The sequence below is a fragment of the Ananas comosus genome, linkage group 14 (genome assembly GCF_001540865.1).
Source record: "Ananas comosus cultivar F153 linkage group 14, ASM154086v1, whole genome shotgun sequence".
Taxonomy (NCBI): Eukaryota; Viridiplantae; Streptophyta; class Magnoliopsida; order Poales; family Bromeliaceae; genus Ananas; species Ananas comosus.
In genome coordinates this window covers 5,611,097-5,632,160 of record NC_033634.1, presented here as the reverse complement: position 1 = coordinate 5,632,160, position 21,064 = coordinate 5,611,097, and the positions used below count along the sequence as shown (strand labels likewise).

General features: G+C 36.1%; 2 protein-coding genes and 1 long non-coding RNA gene across 5 annotated transcripts; 1 reads left to right on the top strand and 2 right to left on the bottom strand.

Annotated features, from left to right (window-relative positions):
- Positions 26-7,307, bottom strand: LOC109720584. Of its 2 annotated transcripts, none has more exons than XM_020247811.1 (7): positions 7,031-7,307; positions 4,501-4,688; positions 4,152-4,202; positions 3,718-3,769; positions 1,764-1,822; positions 923-968; positions 26-417 (listed from the first exon to the last, which is right to left on the bottom strand). In XM_020247811.1, exons 2-7 carry the CDS (start codon positions 4,663-4,665, stop codon positions 281-283), a joined length of 510 nt encoding a protein of 169 aa, XP_020103400.1. In that variant the 5' UTR covers positions 4,666-4,688; positions 7,031-7,307; the 3' UTR covers positions 26-280. The 2 variants fall into 2 exon arrangements, with proteins under 2 accessions (XP_020103400.1, XP_020103401.1); XM_020247812.1 differs by having other exon boundaries at positions 4,501-4,644.
- On the top strand, positions 10,639-10,871 carry LOC109719943. Its single transcript, XR_002218833.1, has 2 exons — positions 10,639-10,727; positions 10,823-10,871. It is a non-coding gene; the product is annotated as an uncharacterized LOC109719943 (long non-coding RNA).
- Positions 13,530-20,068, bottom strand: LOC109720609 (vacuolar fusion protein MON1 homolog). Of its 2 annotated transcripts, XM_020247841.1 has the most exons (14): positions 19,677-20,068; positions 19,137-19,216; positions 18,663-18,734; positions 18,516-18,555; positions 18,315-18,416; positions 18,076-18,197; positions 17,348-17,480; positions 15,956-16,047; positions 15,683-15,764; positions 15,468-15,532; positions 15,094-15,366; positions 14,869-14,960; positions 14,614-14,678; positions 13,530-13,713 (listed from the first exon to the last, which is right to left on the bottom strand). In XM_020247841.1, exons 1-14 carry the CDS (start codon positions 20,016-20,018, stop codon positions 13,618-13,620), a joined length of 1,656 nt encoding a protein of 551 aa, XP_020103430.1. In that variant the 5' UTR covers positions 20,019-20,068; the 3' UTR covers positions 13,530-13,617. The 2 variants fall into 2 exon arrangements, with proteins under 2 accessions (XP_020103430.1, XP_020103431.1); XM_020247842.1 differs by lacking the exons at positions 17,348-17,480; positions 18,076-18,197.

The following is a 21,064-nucleotide window of genomic DNA, read 5'->3' as shown; positions in this document are numbered from 1 at the left end:
AGGATCAGATATTAATGCACAATGATTTAAAAAACCCAGCTTTATTAACGGCAAAACACTAGATTTACAGAGGAATCCTCAGACAAACAAGCAACCAAATCAGCTCTGTAATAAATATACATCATAAAAGAAGCGCATTCTACAAGTTTCACTGTTTGAAGCACTCTAATAGATAGAGAGCACAAAAGTAAACCTTAATTTATTGTCAGGAACCGTTTGAACAAAGCTCTACAAATTAAAAGAAAACAATTTTTAGAAAGAAAAAAGGTGCCAGCGAGATTTATAGTGGGGAGGAGCTTCTCGTTTTGTGCATGCTGCTATCATCGTGTTGAGGTGGGCGAGCCAAGGAGGGTGAAGATGAGATTGCCGCGTGATATGAGGAAGAGACCAGCTGCGCAAGAGCCGGCACAGCACCTCCTGTGGTAATATAAATGTGTAAAAAGTAAGTACTATACATACGTGAATAATTTTTAACAATAAGAAAAAAAAAAAAAAAAAAAAAAAGGAGAGCAAGTAACCTGTAGGTCTAGCAACTAACTATTCTACTACTTGAGATTGAAAAAACCAAGTCGATACGATGTACTACTGCGACGTATCTTATTGTAACTATGAGGCCTCTTACTGTAACAGATTACTGAAGAAAGGAATAAACCTAAAGCTAAAACCAACCAAGAAACACTATGGCATTGGATTAAAGAATCAATATATGTAAAGATTGACGTTATAATCTTAGAGAAAAACTTCAGTTATCTCGACATAAGATAAGAGTATTTTGCACAAATGGTTCTGAAATGTATATATGACAATTTAGATTTTCAGGAATACATTTATATAGATTAATGACTTTTTCAAGGATAAATATGCAAAAGCCCAAAAAACGTATATGAAACCAAACTAAAATCTCAAAAGAAAAGAGTGTCACCTGCCAATCCAGCACAAGCTGAAGAGAAGACAACCACAGGTGGTGTCTGCATAGAAAAGAAGGAAAGAGACCAATTTAAGAAATTTTCCATTGGTTAAACAGCCACTTTGCATACCAATAATGCATCATAATATACCCTACAGAAGCTTATAGGAGAATTATTAATGAAAATTTTCAAGTATAATACTCACAATATCTGTTGTAGATCAAATAACTTACGCATTTCTTATGTTTCAAAAGGTATCTAAATATCTTCGAGTACCTCATTGGTTTTGTTAATTAAACACATCTCATTACCATGCTCTCTTCATTGCAATAGGATCACATATTCTAATTAGTGCTTAATAGAATGAGAGTCAGAAAACACATTGTTCTGTGGTGTCATGTAACAAGTTTTACAAATGAGCACTAGTTTTGACAGATGGAGCTTCTATGGAAGCAGCATAACAACTATTTCATCAAAATCTCCTTAACAGCTTCTTGTTACAGCAAGTCAGAAGCTTCAAAGTGGAACCTCTGATTTTATAGCCAAAAATATTATCTTATCTTGCTACCATAACAAAAGCCCCAGATCTTTTGTTAGGCAACCATTTGATTTCTGGAATCTTTTGCTTTCAGAAGCAGAGAAGCCATTCCAGATGCAAGGCCCACTAAGCAGTAAACAAAGAAATAAGTGAAAACCAACATGTTTTCCTTTAAAATTTAGCCGAAAGGACTTTGCAAGCTGCAAACAAATAGAAGAAATGTTGCTTATGAAAAACAGAGAAAATCTATAACAGAGTTATTTAACTAAAATTTTATGAAAATATCAATGGAAGTTACATCGAGGTAAGATACGTACGCCAACAAGGAAATGAACCCACATTGGCCCTTTCACCCACTTCCTGACAACAGGCATAACTGCAATAGTGTTTCACAAGTTATGAATGCAAAATAATAATTACTCTTGGCATTCAGCATAGAAATACATCATCAACCATTAATAGAAAGCGTATGATAAAATGAAAAATATATTCAGATTATAACTCATCAGATTATGACTAAATAACTCGAAAAAGAGATCAAAGAATGAAGTACAGAGAGGGAATGCACAAAGACGTCAGAAAGACAAATGCAGTGATCTAAAAAGAAAAACTAACATAAAATACCAATTAAAAAGCATTTACCAGCACCAGCAACAGACAAATTGAATGCGGAGAGATAGAGAGAAAAATTAAGGAAAGAGAGAGATCCAATGTTCTATCAAGTACAAGGACAACTCAGCCCTAGGATGCAAGCAATCAACTTCAGGAATACTTCTATTTAAAAATTCAGCTCTTTTCACTTTGTGAACTCAGGATATCTCTGTTCTCCCATATCTTCATCAAAAAGAAAGGTTGATGAAGCTTTGTTCTAGAACGGCACGTTTACGTCAAAATTCAAAAGCCTATAATCAGAATTTCACATAAACTCAACTGAATTGATGAAACTTATATTCAATAATCTCAACGGCATTGATGAAAAGGAAAATATACTAACTTCCAAGACAATAAACAATTTGGATAACATAGTAACTGATAGCTTTCATCCAAATATTCACTTCTACAGTTGAATTGTTGCGAGAGAGAGACCAAAAAAAAGTTTTTGAGACCAAAAGAAAGGAAGTTCTCCTTGTTAGATACATGAGAGACTCATTGATGAATTTCATCTGCCATAGATAACCCATTTTAGCTAATAGGAATATGATCTATTGACAGTTGTAAAGAACCCTGGGGTAATGCGACCAACATCACCAAGTCTTAGAGATATTGTGACAAAGAGGAGATGTGACCAAGAATATGTCACCAACATGTCAAACTAATCTCCTTAAAATCCGCAATTACTGAAAGTAACAACTTCTAATTCATTACTAAGAAATCTTTTACAACCCCCTCCCCCAGATAATTTATAACTTCTCTTATTTCATTCTGAGAAGTTATTAAAAAGAAATTATGAGAGTTACGAAACAGATAATAACTAAATACTCAAAACTAAGATTTTTATACTATGCATTGAGGTATAGGACTTCCTGTTTGAAAGCCAGCTAAGTATAGGTTGTGCACATCCACAGGCAATTGATGAACTATGCAATGCATCAATCTGAAGAACAGATTTCAATAAACCACAAATAATACAATGGGTTTGTTCATAACAGCCGTGAGCTTATAATGGTCTTGTGCGCGAGTATCATTTTACATGCTCTAGGAATTGCCTTATTTTCATGGACGAGGACTAAAATATCTGAACATACAGTGGTCCTGTTATACATGTAGTTAAAGCACCAGCATATATAAGGGGTCTCGAAACCATTTGGAGCATAACTCTTCCTAATGCCCCACATTTAACAATATGAGCACCATAGAGAAGGGAAAACAAGATGGACGCTCCTCACACGAGTCATCTGTTCAGCTTGTTTCTACTCACTCAAGCTTTCTAAGGCTGCATTCCCACCAGCAATGGCATCTACGGTGGGATTAACCAAACTCCATGACAAACCTAGGACCACTGTCCTACAAAGATCTCTAGTTCACTAATCGTGTTCTAAACAAAGAAGATATGCCTACTTCAATAACTAGCACATTTTGATTAGTTTAGCTGAAAGAACAACTATATCCTGGCAAAAGAACAAAAGGAGCACACAATGAAATATTTATGTTAGCAAAATAGTGAAATAGCCAAATAAACAAATCATAAGATCGCCCACCAATTTATTCCGAGAGAGAGAGAGAGAGAGAGAGAGAGAGAGAGAGTGTGTGTGCATGAGCATAATATCATACCATGGTTAAAACCATAAAATGCGCTTGCCGTTCCGCCAACAGCAGTGCCGATCTGTCAACATAAGAATAAAACCAAAAAGAATCAGAACAGACCAAAGAAAACCAACAAAACAGCTCCAAATTACTGCATTCAATAGATTGAAATAAATTTACACAACTTTTTTCAAATAAAACCAGGGGGCTCCAAGATTCAAACAATAAGAAACCCAACAAATTTATTTTCCGATTCAAGTTGACCGCATAAAATTAATAGTTACTAAGTTCTTTCTTACCAAATCAAGCTCCACGAAGGAAATTTAAATGAAAATTTGAAGTTACTAGGTTTTCTTTAATTAAATTACTAATTTTTTCACTATAATCTCAAATTAAATTTAGTAGATCAGAAAAACAAATGCAAATTTATGACTTCAAAGAAAGGGAAGGTGGAGACTCACCATGGAGAAGCTGTCTCGGATCAATGGCGCCACGGTCCAAGAGCTCGTTTCCTTCCAACATATCAAAGGATTATTGACAAAAAAGAAAAAGAAAAAAACACCGCAAAATTATATCAAATTAACAATAAAAACCTAATTTCTCATCGATCGAAAGCAAGTAAGAACGATCAATCAGCGAGATCATAGAGATCGATAGCGCGCGTTTCCATCAAACTTGCCAAATGGATGTCACAAAACCCACACAATCAAATCAAGGTCAACAGTATAAATCTAATTCCGCATAGATCCACGGCGAGTTCGAACGATCATGAAACCAGATCACAGATGAAGAAGAGAGAGAATTCAATACCGTGTCCTTAGAGAGAGGCCCCGCGCAGTGAGGGCACCGTTGCGGAGCGCGATCGGAGCCCTCCATGGACGAGGATCTCTCTCTCTCTCTCTCTCTCTCTCCCTTCGTCTTCTTCGCGCTTTCTCTCGAAGCGCCTCTCCGGGGCTGAGAGAGAAAACCCTCCATTAAACGCTCAAATTAAGAACAGTCTGCCAAAAGATTTAATTACAACTGGTAAGTTTAAAGTTGAAACTATTGGTTTGTGACAGAAAAGAAACTGAGAAAAGTTTGGTAATTCAAATAAATAAAAAGAATTATAGTTCAAACATTTTAGCAGGTATTAAAGTTCACAAGTAAACAGGATTCCGTCCAGGAAGATAAATAACTCATGCACCCCATCCCCTCTCTCACATTTATCTATCTATTTCTTTTGAGCAGCACCCAAATGCACTAGCACTAGCAGAGAATAATATCTATGAGAGTTATTCCAAAGTATAAATTAACACAACAAAGAATCCATAACATAAATCAACCTTTAAAAAAGGAAACAAAGAAGCCCACAAGGGAGAAATAAATGGCCCCTCTTTCCCTCTTTGTATTTGATTTCATAATCATTAGCTTTTATAGATCAACCATATACCAATCACAATCAGCTTGGTTTATACATTTTGCCACAATTATTATAGGATTTCACCCAATAATATACTGCCCTAATGATTCACACACTAGTTGCATTTGAATCTATTTATAACTGAACCTTCTCATATTTACATACATAAATAATCCACAGATATTAAACTTACAATACCCAAGCATCAACAGCATCAGAATATACAAGAACATGGGGGATAAAAAAAAAACAGCATAGAGTAGCAGTTTCATAACCAACCAAGCATGTAATAACCAACACTCACAACCCTCCCCGGCTCACTTGTAGTTTTTCGTCAACATCATCAGTGTAAGAAGTAAAGACCTTATCGGCCAAATGCTTGATAAAGGTATGAATAATTTTATCTTGTTCATCCATTTTAGAACCTCCTTTTATACTAAACCCACTATACTACCCTCTCTCTCTGTTAAGAAAACTTTTTTTTTCGTTTAGAGAATGGGAGCATGATACCGCTTTCCCCATTTTAAAAAAAATAAACTTAGCAAGCAATATAAAACTACTCGACTTCAAATGTGGGTCTTTGGGTACTGATCATTAAGTCTTTTGTCACTTTCATTAAAAATGGTCAGTCTCTCTCTCTCTCTATATATTTGTGCTTGCACCTTGGTCCCAAGACTAGATTAAGCAATGTTATCTAAAATGTGATGTCCACATATCTAATTGGATTTTAAACTATGATGTATTATTATATCCCTTATTAGTTGAGAGAGGGTAATGGATACTAAATATTCATATTTATCTGTGATCATTTGGTACTTAGTAAAATAGTCAATATAAGAATTTGCTTTGTTCCTATCAAAACTGAAGCTGTTAATATCAATTATCGGGAGAAAGTATTATGTTGTGTTTAGTCAGTTTTATAATAGAAATTCTGAAACTTAATTTTTCTCTCAATAATTGTGGACTAATAAAACGCTAAATCATAGAGCATTTCTCTCAAAATATATAATCTCTCTCCTAAGGCATATACATAGTTAGTTAATTCGGATTCGGCAAAAATTAGGTACGGGTATAATTCGGATAAAATTCGTCTTCTAATTTTTAAATTCGTTGAAAAAATCGGCTAAAAAACAGATTAGTCAATTATTCGGATATGTGATTTATACGGATATTATACGTTCACCAATTAAAAATTCGGGATCAAAAATTCGGCTATTAAATTAAATTTTTTTCCTCTCAAGATTTATGCTATTAGCATAAATATTCATATTTTTTAAGAATATAAGAATAAAGAGCTACAAAATTAAATAAAAAAATAATAAACTATATTATGCCTAAAAAAAATAAATAATTAAGCAAATAAGAGATCAAGATAGTCCATATTTAAATGTAAAATATAAAAGATTCACATACAAGCATAGTTAGAAATTAAATCCAAGATGAAACAGGGACTTTGCATAGTGCATAACAGCATACTAGCATATCTAAATTCTAAAGTCTAAACAGTAAACAAATAAAAGATACATAAAGTTCATAATTCCACATATAAACATACATAAAAGCTTGAATAAATATAGAGCATACAAACACAGAAAGTTTTAGTAATTATAATCAGCGAACTCCGACTCTTGATTTAACCACAACAAAATTTTCCATGAAAGACCACAACAAAATTTTCCTTTTGCAAGTGTCGACAAGATCATGAAATTGATTAGGTATAATACAAGAGTTCCTGGTCCCTAGGTTAATTAACATTATTTAGCTCTATGTTTGGGTCTTAAGTTCTTAACAATTTAAGGTGCATAACAGAGAATGGACACATTCAATTTAAGCACTCGAGCCATTTGTGTATAAAAAAGTATCCATCAGATGGACTAAAAGCTTCCAACTTTTGCTTTAAAGAATGAAAACTCAAATCGTACTTGGTTTGTAAAGAACCACCTTATTACTGATCTATATATCGTTGGATAGCGGAAGCGGAAGAGGAAGAGGCGACGAGGAGGGTTTCGATTTCTGAAGAGTGAAGAACTCGATCTTCGATTTCTGGAGAGGAGGGCTTCCGATTGCGTTCGGCGAGCAGCCGGAAGGGAAGAGGGGGAGGGGAAGGGACCGCGACCGCCGCACGGGTCGGTGGCAGGGCCGCACCGCCGCAGGGGTGATAAGCTTATCAGGGCAAACCCTTTTTTGGGAGGGGTGGGGGTGGGGGTGGGGCTGGGAGTCTGGGAGACTGGGAGGGGGCGATTTCAGAGAAGGGTGTTTTTTTGTTTTTTGTTTTTTTTTTTTTTGGAGAGTTGCGAACTCTTTTCTGTTTTGGGCCACGCGCGAGGCCCGCGACCGCATCGCAGTCGCAGCAACGGCGACGTTTTTTTTGAGCCGAATCATTCGCGAACTGCGTTTAATTCGCGAATAATTACTTTTATCCAATAAAACGTGATTTTTTTCAAATTTTTTTTAAAAATTTAAAAACGGACGTTTTATTCGGGATTTCAAAAATTCACGAATAATTCGCGAATAATTTACGAATTAACTAACTATGGGCATATATTCCTTGTATAGTATTTTATCTTGATATTTTTCAACTTATTTATTTTTTATTTGATCTCTGTATTGCTCTATTCTTATATTCACATATAGATGTTAGATCATTATACTACGTCACCACGCCGCCACGCAATGTAGAACTAGACCAGAATTGAGTAACAATTCTTTTTTCCTATATGACAGTTGAAGGTGCCAGAGAACTATTTTTTGATCACTCTGCAAGTAAAAAATTTGTGTGGTTACATATGCTGTTTAGCTGATAATACTAGCTGAATCGCGTGGAATTTGTGTTAGAAAAATAAGTTAACAAAAGAAAAACAGCTACCACAACCTTTTGATCTCACTATAGCTTATAATTAGACTTTCGAGCAGAGAAGGCTTAAAAAAGAGATTTGAGAAAGAAGGCTTAAAAAAGAGATTAAACCTTTGTGACGAAGCTAGAGTATTTCAAATAATCTCCTCCACGTCGCCACGCCGCTGCACCAACTCACCATGCCGCCCCATCTCGCTATCGTTCTGCCGAGTCTCGCCGCCACGCCGCCCTACGTCGCCGCCGTGCTGCGTTTGCGGCGCCACCGTGTGCGTTCGCGGCGCCGCTAGGGTTAGGGATAGGGTTTTGAGAGAGGGGTGAGAGGGGTGAGGGATAGGGTTTTTATTTTTTATTTTCATGAGAAGGGTGAGAGAGTCTCATGGTCTTCGGGGCTTGGTGGGCTTCTGGAATGAAATCTCAATTCGGGCGTAGAGTCAGGAATCAAGTTGAAGGTTGATAGGCCATTCCCATTCCAGTCCGGAATAGAAATTCCAAACCTATTCCTGCGAACCAACAAAATTAATCGAATTTGATCAAACCGATTTTCATTCCATATCTAAATTTGATGAACCAAACAAGCCTTAAGATTTTTCTTACCTTGATGCCTATAAGATCGAGAGGGAGGAGAGATGAGATCGAGAGGGTGGAGAGATGCTGGAGAGAGAAAGAGGACGAGGATCTCTCTCCCTTCGTCTTCTTCGCGCTTTCTCTCAAAGCGTCTCTCTGGGGGTGAGAGAGAGAACCTTCCAATAAACCCTCGTTTTCGCGCTTTCTCAGTTTCTTTTCTGTCACAAACCAATAGTTTCAACTTTAAACTTACGAGTTGTAATTAAATCTTTTGGCAGGATGTTCTTAATTTGAGTGTTGGAGAGTCTAAAGCAGGATCTACTTTGAAAGAACTTTAGAAAAGTTAAGCTATATGATGTTTTCATTTGTGTTTGTTAAGCTTTAGGTGGTTGTCATTTATTTTGTCATATTGAGTACCGTACTTCAGTTGATGTAATTCTTCTAATGATACTGTTGCTATATTTTTTTTCCTTTTTTCATTAGGCGAAGATAAATGCACTTTTGTAGTTTTGGTATTTGATATTTTACAAATACATTTATGTTTTATTTCGCTTTTGTTATACTTTGTACGGTGTTTGACAACCTATTGATGTAATTTTTCTGATGATACTATCATTGTATTTTGTCTTCTTACCAAGTGAAGATAAGTGCATTTTTATAGTTTTGATATTTGATGTTCTAAAAATGGATTAGTCTATCTTATTTCGCTTTTGTTATATTTTAGATAGTGTTTGATATTTTTTATAATTTTTTTCTTGCATAAAAGTTTTTAAAAATAAACTTGATATTTTTTTTGGAAAACTCATTAGAGAATAGTATTTTATTTTTCATAAATTTTAAATAATATAAAATCATATTTGAGTGTTAAATTAATATTATGAGATCCTATAATTTTTTAGTTTATATGAACCAAACAATGGAATGGGAATAACAATTTCCAATCCACAAATGGACCAAACGTCATGGGGGAGTGGGCCATTTCAATTACCATTCCAATTCATTCCCATTCCATTATCTATTCCAATTCCATCCTTGAACCAAACATACCCTTATTGTTTCTCTCTATTTCTCTCCAATTCCAGGTTTTGCCCCAATTAATTCCTAATTTCCTCGTAATTTTTCGATTTTTAGCGACTAATTTTGACCTAGGATGGGGGCGAAGGCGAAGAAGGCTTTGAAGAAAAATCTGAAGAAAGTTTCTGCTCAGCTCACGCTTTCTCATCGCAAGAACGAATCTTCCACCGATTTCTTGGTATTTTTCAAATTTTCTTCATTTTTTCCCTCATTTTTTAGAATTTATCGCACTTATGCATGTTATTTGGTAAATATGTACATGGGATTTATCAACTCTAGGACACTCTGGATCGAGCCCTCAGCTATGGCTTTTTGATTTGAGACTTGTCTTTCGATTTATGGTGTTTTTATCAATTAAATTAGGGATTTTGCTAAATTTAGAAGTGTTTATGTTAAATATAACTGTTTGTAACATTTTTCCACCTAAACTTTTTTTTTTGTTACTGTGGATGGCTGAGAGCCAAGAGAGTTGTTAATTTAAATGAATCCCCAGTTCAATGTTGAGAAAAAAACACTTTTAAAGCAATTCAATCAAATGAAACAGTAGTTTAGCGGTTGATTTTAGGTGGCTTGTTGTTGAGGAGGTCTTCATCAGGGATTTAAGTGCCGTGGCACAGGGTAGTGCCGGAAACTTGCCGGCACGGTACGGCACGGTGCGTGCCGAGCCTTGCCGATGCGTGCCGGTCAAAAAAATTCTTGTGTGCCGACACATAATAGTATGAAATATTTAATTTCTTTAGCAACAAAATATTCTAACTATTTATTATGTCTTTTTATCACATCTTTTGATCTTTATTGAGGAAATTATTTACTAATTTAAAAAATAGAGGGTTTTGAGCTGTGCCATCGGCACGGGATCTATATCGTGCCGGTATCTTGTTGGCACGGGATCTATATCGTGCCCGTATCTTGTTGGTACGATACGGCTCGTGCCGACAGGCACTTAAAACCTTGGTCTCCATGCACTTTCACCTTATTATTGTTTTTATCTTTTTTGGATTAAAAATCGTTCTTTTTGGTACAATTGTGGCCTTTAGAAGGGGATCTGGGGAGGGAAAGTGGAAAAGGAGGAGCCAAAGAAAGATACTGCGACGGTTTTGTACATCGGGCACATTCCTCATGGGTTTTATGAGGAACAGATGGAAGGTGACTTGCTTTTTTGTGTTGTTATTGGAGAGATCAAACTTTCTTGTGATTGTTGTAGATTGAGTACTTTAGAAGTTCATTTTGCTTTAATACAGGATTCTTTAAGCAGTTTGGGAAAATTAAGAGATTGAGACTTGCTCGAAACAGGAAGGTATGCATCTTTTTTGAAGTGCTTTGTTATTTTTTTTTGTTTATTTTATTGTTACTGATGATAGAAAATCTTTTTATTTGGGAATGCATACAAAAATTTATTTTTTCGCAAGAACTATGTATTGTAAATCACATATAGTAGCTATGCTTTGTTTCATAATTTTGTGTTTAAAACTAGGTCTAGCTCTTTGGTATGTTCCTTTTGCATATTTTGAATGTTCAAACTTCAAACTATTTCTCTATATGTCCTATTTTTTCCCCATGGTAAAGAACGGGGTAGTTATCATTGAAGATGTAGTTGTTCCTTTCTGTCCAAACCACCCACCAGATGGATGACACGAGGGTTGAGCTTTTAGTGCTCTTCCCTGAATCGTCTAGGCTATAAGCCCTTCTCCATAGGCTACGAACGTCCTCCATGGATTCTGCGAGGATCAGTCCATCTGCGTAGAGTAGGTATCTAGCGAAAACACAGTGACTAAAAATGTGATCACGGTTTTCCATATCAAAAGCACACAAGACACTTTTGGTCCACCAGCAGGCCACGTTTATGTAGTCGATCGACAGTTAGTTGTCTCTTTCGTAGGAGCAACCAAAGGAAGACTTTGATTTTAACAAGGATATGCAGACACCAAATAAGGTAAAAGGTTGGATCTCTCGTTCCAATGTCGGAAAGAAACGTGTAGAGGGATTTGACAGAAAAGCGTTGGTTGGAAGTCCAACATCAGTGCACCGAGTCCAGCCTGGAGGTAGGGCAAAAGGTCTCAAGCAAATCCTTAAGCTATAGTTGTTGAATACGACTCAAGCAAATCCTTAAGCTGTAGGAGCTGAATACAACTCTGTGAGTCGGAGGTCGCAGCCGATCCGCAACAGATAAAACGCTATCGCCAACCGTTTGAATTCCAGTACTGTGATACTCTAACATCTGTATTCTGTAGCCTATCAATGAACTCTGGAAATTGGGTACTCAAAGGGGTTTCTCCAGTCCAGATGTCATACCACAACCGGATATCTTTGCCGTCACCAAGCTTGTATAATGCACCGCATTTGAAGACATCTCAACAGCGCAACACACTTCGCCACCAGTGGGCACAAAAGCTCTTCCCTCGTGCAGAGGTCTTCTTCTGTTGTAGTAGATTGCTCTCACCAGCTTGTTCCAATGCAAATTAGGGTCGTTGAAGAATCGCCACCACTATTTGGTTAATAGCACCGTATTCATCCATTCCATGTCCTTGATCCCTAACCCTCTGTCTTTCTTGCCTTTGCAATCGGTCTTCCAGCTTACCAAGCAAGATCCACCAGTAATTTTGGCACAGCCTTTCCAAAAGAAGACCCTTCTTAAAGCTTCAATGCAATGCAAAACCCACTTAGGGGCCTTAAAAATGGAGAAGAAGAAAAGCGGTAGGTTAGAGAGGATTGTTGACGAGGATGAGTCTTCCCCCTTGAGAGAGGAGCTTTGCTTTCCATCCTTCAATTCTCGAATTGATACAGTTGATGACCAAAGATCAATCTTCCTTTCTAAGTTGCTTATTGTGGAGTGGTAGTCCCAGGTAACGAAAGGGAAGCTTGCCTACTTTACAACCCAATATACCGGCGAGTCTGGAAGCTTTGTGTGGGTTGTTTCCATACAAACTGGCGATTTCGTAGTGTGTGTTATATGGGCTCACAGAAGAAGATTGTGTTGTCGGCATATTGGATAAGGACGGTTTCACAGTCGTCAGAAGGCCCGATTTCGCAAAGGAACGTGTTCTTATCACGCCCCGGGGTCCCTTTTTGTAAACCGTTTTGAAAGTCTTGTTGTTCTTAAAAAATATTTGTAAATGGACCCCGGGGCGTGACAGTTCTTCCTGGCAGCTTCAGAATAGTCTAGCAAGGCAATTAGCTACCAAGAAAAAAAGATAGGGGGATAGTGGGTCCCCTTGTCTAAGGCCCTTTTTCAATTTAATCCATTTTGTCAAGACCTCGTTCACTAAAATTGCCACTTTGGAAAAATAGATACACTTTTCGATCTAGGACCACCATTTGTCGCTAAACCCAATCTACGTTATTATATTTTTCAAAAAAGACCACCTAACATTGTCGAAGGTTTTTTCAAATCTACCTTGATACTTACACACTCTTTTCCAGTTTTAGAGCACCAAGCAACTAGCTCACTGGCTGTGACGAACGAGTCGGCCAATTGACGGTTTTTTAGGAAGGCTGATTATGTGGGCAAGATAATAGATGGGATCACTTGGGCGAGCCTGTTGGCAAGGACTTTGGAGATAATTTTTTGAATTTCAATTATGAGACTAATAAGTCAGAAGTCATTGTGCCTACGTGCCCTTTCTTTTTTGTGAGATTTTTATTTTCGACCGTTGATATTGAGTCATTTTGAAGTAAATTATATCGAAAAATTACAAAATTTATTTTCTAGATAATTTCAATATTCTAGATCAAGTTTTACAGAGCCAATCGTCGATTCATATATCCAACATCAGAAAAGACTTGATAATATGGAGGCCACCGTACTTCTAAAAGCACACAAGTTGGACTCTCTCTCTCTCTCTCTCTCTCTCTCTCTCTCTCTCTCTCTATATATATATATATATATATATATATATATATATATATAACATTATATTGTGCATAAAAAATTAGAAAAGGCAACCCTCAGCTCCTCACACTGATCGCATAGATGCAAAACTTCATAGAAAGAAATAACTAATACATACTGTAGAGAGTGCTTACACCGGAAGAAAGATCACCAGGAAAAAGGGCTTGCTCCCAGGAAGAATATCTCATTTTCCAAATCTCTCACCCATTGACATACCTTGTTGCATATATCTACTGCTAGAACCTGCAAATTTACAATGCAAAGCACATCTAATAAGCTCAAGTAAGAAAGCATTCAAATTTATACTTGATTCCCTACAATCCTTGAGTTCTAGCAGCAATCCGAGGCAAACAGCTAGCTATTCTTATTCCTAAAAAAGAAACCAGAGAAATTACATCATCCAGTCATTATACTTATTGCAACATTTTGCTCAGGTCGACGAACTTCTATTTGTTACAATTGATGTATTGAAACTTATATCTATTCTAGTGGAAGTCTCTGTCGAATTCCATTTCAATTTCCTAATGGTGGTATAACGTTGTAGCCGATTTAGTTGTCATATCATCTCAGACCCTTATTTCACAAAAATCTTGAGAGAATGTGACGGTTGAATTAACTATCATATCATCCCGAGGCATGTATTAGTATCCGAGTCACCTACTATGTCATCCCTCTATAATCCTTCCATTAATGAAATTGAAAAGAGTTTAGCAGAAGGATGTTATTGAAATAGACATCAACGTTTGATGCTTCAGTTGCAACAATCTTGAAATTTAGTGACTGAAGTGAAAGTTCAGTGAATCGCATTGTAACTTACTGAAGAAAATCTATTAGACTATAATAACTAAAAAGACAGAGTAATGAATACAATAAAATATCCAGTTATGGATGCCAAAATCTACTGCAGTCAGAGCATCACAGATATTGGTTAAGACATTCAGCAGATGGCATAGCTACCTTTGTTTAGATCCTAAAGTATTTTATATATGGTTGATATGGAGTTGGTTCATCACAATTTTAGGGTCTGTTTTTACTTGGATGCAGGATTCCAGCATCACCCCTCTGTCCCTTCTTCTTCATGGTGTCAGATAATAAAGTTCATAAAGGAAAAAACAAAAGGTAAAGGAGAATATAGAGTTAAACCTTGTCAGCTAGTGGATCAAACGCTGCATAAAGCTCAAAGTCTGGAGTAATCCAACATAGTAGAACTGGTAAAATAGCAAAACAAAGTTAGAATCTCAGTATAAGTTGTTCGCTAATCCAGCACACTGGAATTGCGGTTTTACCTTGCTACTTCGATGAATATATAACAAAGACTTGACCAGGAAGGAGATTTGAGAAACCCACATCCTTCGATCATTTCCATTACAAAAATTAGAATCTTTTTACATGACTTACCATAATCATTATCTCTTCTGAATTGTGTTTTGTGTGAACTGTTTCCTATATCATGCATGGAAGCATATAACCTCTGATAAGCTCTTAACAATCTGCAGATGAATAATTAACTTAAAAAAAATTATAAAGAAAGAATATATATATATATATATATATATATATATATATATATATATATATATATATATATATATATAAATTATACTTCACAGCCAATTGCAGTACCTTTTCTGTTGATTAGAATTGCTTACAGGTGGGGAAAACTCTGATGAAACATACTGGTCAAGGTAAATACTCTTATATATGAAATGCCAAAGCCCCCCTGGCACGCCGAGGCCCATGAAAGAGGATAAAGATTCAGACATCTTTGCGTCCACACCTCCAGATTGAAGAGAGACACCAAAAGGGAGATCTTCAACAAACAAACCACCTTCTAAAATGGATCTCTGAATTTCAATGAGAACTTTTGATTTTGAAAGCACGTTTTCAATGCGAATCCTAGGCATTGTTAACAAAAGTGAAATTACAGTTTTCGGCTCATCACTAATGTGCACTTGAGCTATTTAAGTCCCATAGTACTTTGAGGAGTAGCTAATAACCTGCAGTCTTTGAGATGGTAGAAGGCTTCTGAACTGGTAGTAAGCAGTGTCAGGTATGTATCTACCTACAAAAGAATGGCAAAATACAGAAAAATTTTAGCATTTGAAAGTGTTTTAATGAAACATGATGCAAGTTATGCTGAACCATCTAGTATCAATTGAATCAGTGATTCAATTCTATGCATACGAGTATTAGGGATAAATATTACACTCACATCAAAGAAATGTATATAAGCATAAAGAAATGCCATTGGATTATATCTTGGTAAGCATATCGGCGAGAAGGTTTCAGTTGTCCTGCACAGAGCAAACACAGAATGTGAGGCCATTGCCTCTTTAATGAGCTTGTGATTCTTTAGAAAGTCATCTTTTGGTTTTACACCCCACAAGTGCAATGGAATGATAACCTGTTTAAGGCACTTAAGTTTGACTCATTACGCATAAAAAGAAAAAGTAGAATTCTAAGTTCTATTTGTCTTAGAAATTACCTAAAAGATTCAGAAGACAATATAAAATTGGCAAGTAAGAGCATGTCATCAGGATGAAGAGATGCGTCTTGGGCTCCCACAAGACTGATAACCTGGCGGACAGAAATTTTTAACGGCAAATTGATCAACCCAATCTAAAAGTGGCCGGAGATTGAAGCACTCAATACAAATTTATGAACAACTATTCCTATGAAGAAACCAAGAGTGCAAAAAATGTACAGGAGATTTTTCAATCACAGTATCAATGTCTAGAAAGAAATTACATAAATATCTAGGGACAAGGATCGCATAATAATCCTTCATCTTGAGTTTGGATATGAACACACCAACTTTGCTCACACTGTTGTTCAGAAATGAAACAGATATCATCTCTTCAGCATTTCCAGTGCAACCTCTAGCATTTTAACAGAATGTGTTTCAAGTGCTTGTTGAAAGAAGTAATCATCATTGAGGTATATTAGTATTGACAAATGGTTCAAGAAAGTTGGGGAAATGTAACACCTTCCTTACAAATTTTGTACACTGTAGCTACAAAAGTTATTTGAAATAATTGTTGTTTTACATTACTATTTTGAACAGATTGCTGTTTTACTTACTAAAGTTTTTAAACTTAAGTCTGTGACAGAAAATAGTCTGTCTCATTGTTCACATGTGAAACCATTTTGGGTGTTAATGAACTGGATCTAGGCTTACAATAAGCCTAACCATAGCTTGGGCCTAGCCTGACTTATGCCGAGATGAGCCCTAATTTACAGGCCACACTTGAGGCCATAAAGTAAAGAGAACAACAAATGTCAAGGACAAAGAATATTCAAGAACTACCTCATCCATCTATTTCATCTCAACTACTAATCATTATTCTGATGGCAAATAAATCAAGACATCGTAATCAGTTGATACAATAAATGAATTGATAACTATCAGTATCACATAGAAAAAAAAAAAAAAAGAAGAAGCTTATGCAGCAACTTCTAATGTGTTAATAATAGTAGAACACATGATGAAATAGAAAAGCTTAATGATAAAGTGCACTAAAGTTGAAGCAATGCAAATTTAATCTGGCATGAACAAATTTGCGTTGAATGCTTCAAATCTATGAAAATAAAGGTTACCATTTTAATATCAGTTGATACAATAAATGAATTGATAACTATCAGTATCACATAGACAAAAAAAAAAAAAACAATGCTCATGCAGCAACTTCTCATGTGTTAATAATAGTAGAACACATGATGAAATAGGAAAGCTTAATGATAAAGTGCACTAAAGTTGAAGCAATGCAAATTTAATCTGGCTTGAACAAATTTGTGTTGAATGCTTCAAATCTATGAAAATAAAGGTGACCATTTTAATTCTCATTACTCTGTCCTCAAGCTAAAATTTTAGCCAAACCTTGTGCTTACACATCAATACTGCAAAAAGAATTCCTGAATCGGCAACATCTTGCAAAATTGCACTTGCTGCTTGCCTTGTTGCATAAGGAAGTGGGAGGCATGTATATGCATGAAGAAATATCGATGGATTCCTTGAAGAAAGGTAAACAAATGTCAACAAACATCATTCAAGACCATGTTATACTTTTTCATTTTATCCTATTTTTGCATCATACTCTAACATGTAGTAGGCATGTGAAATACCAACTTTAATTTACTGAAATAAAGTAGCCAGCCCACCAATCTAATTCGGACAGTTATCATCTTAATTGATTTGTACCACAAGGCATATTTTTGTATATATGTATTTCTCTAGGAAAGAAGTTTAGTTGTGATCCTTGGTGAGTATTGTTTTAAGAAGCACCTGATCAAATTCTGGAGAAGCACTTTGATTCCAAATAACAGTACGTTCTTAAGACATGGCCGTTAACCGGCAACAATAACCAGTTTAATTGAAAAGAGAAAGGGAAAAGTTTGATGGTGGTATTGCCTTTTTGTCATCTTCTTTATCAACCCGGAAGACAATGTATAAAAAATACTGCATTACTGCAATTCTGTTGCTTACCATATGTTTAAATAAACACAATACTACTTGTCTATAGTATTTAATTGAAGTAGATGAACTGAGCTGTAAAATATATTCAAACCCCAAACTAAGTATTTACAGGCAATGCATAAAGGGCAAACCAGCTGAAGGCATGCACAAGAGAGGAGAAAACAAGATCAGTTCCTGCTAGCAATGGAGTCATATCATAATTTGGATTCTTTTCAAAGCACCTATCAATTGACTTTGTCAAGATGAGTAACATCTGGCAGCATACCGACACAAAAGGACGATAATGTTAGTGCCAAAAAAAAAAGAAAACTGCAGAAGATGCAATGGAAAGTACAGTAGGTATAACAAAAGATAAAAATTAATGTCTCACCTGACCATAGATGAGCTCTAGTTGTCCCATTAATTCTTCACATGGCTCTTTGGTACAGCTTATGCAAACCAAGTATATTGGACCTTTCACAAGAAAAACTACCTACACAAAATTACTAATTCAGCTCGACAAACCCTACATTTGGAATTCACAATAAGATCAAAAAGAACAAATTTGGAGAAATCACAAAAGTTATATAACCTGATGGTTTCCTGCTCTGATCAACTTGACATGATCCCCACTGAATAAAGACAAAATGTAATGGCATCATATTTGCTATTTGTTAATAGGTTAGATTCCCAAGTCCATGATAATATTAACATAATAAAAAGGCGGATTTAAGCATACCTGATCTCTACAACGGAAATAATAGCTTGCAAGGTTGCCGAAAATCCTGCAAGTTTGTGTTCATCTCCGTACCTAAAAAGTGTCAAAAAGATTCCATATACGGTAATTATCTGATTCAATATTTAGGATGTATAAACCTTTTTGTACTTGGAACAACAATTAATTGTCAACGTTAAGTTGTTGTTGGATCTGGCTTCTGAAATATCTTCTCTAATACGAAAAGCAAAAGCTGAACATTCGACAAATAAATTTCTTCAACATGAAACTAAAATAAGATTCTGCATTCCAAAAGAATAAGTTCCAGTATACAGCTTCCACTTTTGTTGCAGCAGGAAGCCACTGGTGGTTATCAATGAAAAATTTATTATGATATCTCGACAAGCCTCACACAAAAGCCCTCTGTAGAACTTCACAGGGTTTGGTCATGCCAAACATGTCCTAAACTGACAAGATAAGCAACTAATCTCAGCATACCTAGAATATATTGGTTTGCCTGAGTGGCTCAAAATGAAGAAGTGCTTCTTCCGCTTTCTCCATGAGGCTGAAGCATCATCCTATTCTTCAGTTAAAAATCAAGTATTACATGACCAAAAAATTAACAATGCATAATAAGAAACAACACCCTGAAATACACCATAATTTTGCATAAAAAGCTTAAAGCTTTTGAAAGTTGAGCATCACACAGAAAAAGCATAGAAAGGATTGAGATATAAACGAACATGATTTTGCTTAGATATTGATGAATCCTGGAGAATGATATAGTATTTCACCTAATATATTAGCAAGCAACATATTTAGCATATTACAATTTATGAAATAGCTCCGATATTAATGGATAGAAGAAGATTGCAACAATATGAGAATTGAACATACTATCAAACAACATCAGAAAAAAAAAGAAAAAAAAAAAATTGCACCTGCATTGATTATCTGACAATTTAATTCACCAAGTATACCTGGCAACAACCCAAGTTAAAAATACCTATCACTAAATGTAATAATCACGAGACTCACCTCATTACTATGATGTTTCCAACGAGCCCAAATCTCCGCCGAGTTCCGACCATCATCAACCTCTTCGATCCGAGCCAATGCCGAGCTAATTTCCCCCTCTCCATAGTAGCCACTATTTCCAGGGCTGCGAAACCCCTCTTCCTCCTCTTCCTCCTCCTCGGTTTCGATCTCCCCTCCACTGCACAGATCCGAGGGTGCACGTCCGTTTCTCCCACGCTGATGATTTGCTTCGGCATTGCTCGAACCCTCTATTTCGGCAGCGACGGGTCCATGATCGAAGCTAGGGTTTGGATCGTTGGAGTCGCCATGATCGCGAGGAGGAAGGCCGGGATCGTAGTCCATGGCGGAAAGAGGATTAGGGTTTTGGGGGAAGGGGGGTAGTGTTTTGAGAGAGCGATGGTTCCGTCGGAGGAGGAGAGAAATGAGGGGAAGTGCTGCTGCTTCTGTTTATTACATTCTACCGGTTGGTCGTTACCGAGAAGGGGTTGGCCGTTGGAGAAATGACGCCCACTTGGTCGGTTTTTCAACTTTTAGTCCCTGAACTTCTAAATAATTGCAATATCATGCCAAATACTTTTTTATTTTTATTTTTTTTTGGAAATAAATTTTCATGTACCCCCGCACGATTTATCCCTAAATAAGTGCCACATAAATATCTTTCTAGAGCTCAAAAATATATAAATTTGGTTCAATTCTTTAGACTCTTTTCATCTTCACTTTTTCTTTTTCTAATTCTTGTACATTCTTGGTCGTTCGTCACCTTCTTCAGTCTTTTGATTGTCCGGCCAAAATTTGGGCAGTAAACTTGAATTATTTTTTACTTTCTATATAAAATTTATTTTTAAAAAGATTTCTAATTTTATTCTCCAAATTGTCTACTATAACAATCTATTTTTTAGTCTCCTTCTTGCACGTCTCTTTCTCCACTGAGGACTTTTTTTCTCTTTTTTTTTGCTTTGTTCGATACCATTTATTCAAAAATAGGAATGTTCTAATGTGGTTTCCATAATTAAGAACCAGAATAAGACTGAAATTAAGGCAATTGTATTTGTCTACAATCTTTTCAATATATATAGAAAGAGAGAGAGAGCCCAACTAGAATGCTTTTAATAGCACCAAGTACGTAATGCTACTAACTTTTTTACCATTAGATTTATCTTTTTGACTATTCCTACTTCTTGGCTTATTTATACTTCACCAACCACCACTAGAGACAATTATAATCCTAAGTCTACAATCGTTCATCGAAGGGCCGAAAACCCACAAGCACCAATAATCTAGTGCTATTGAAGCATTCCAACCCATATATATAGAGTCCGGCTACAATGCTATCTATAGCACCAAACACTCGGTGCTACTAAGTTTTCCGCTGTTAGATCTACCTTCTT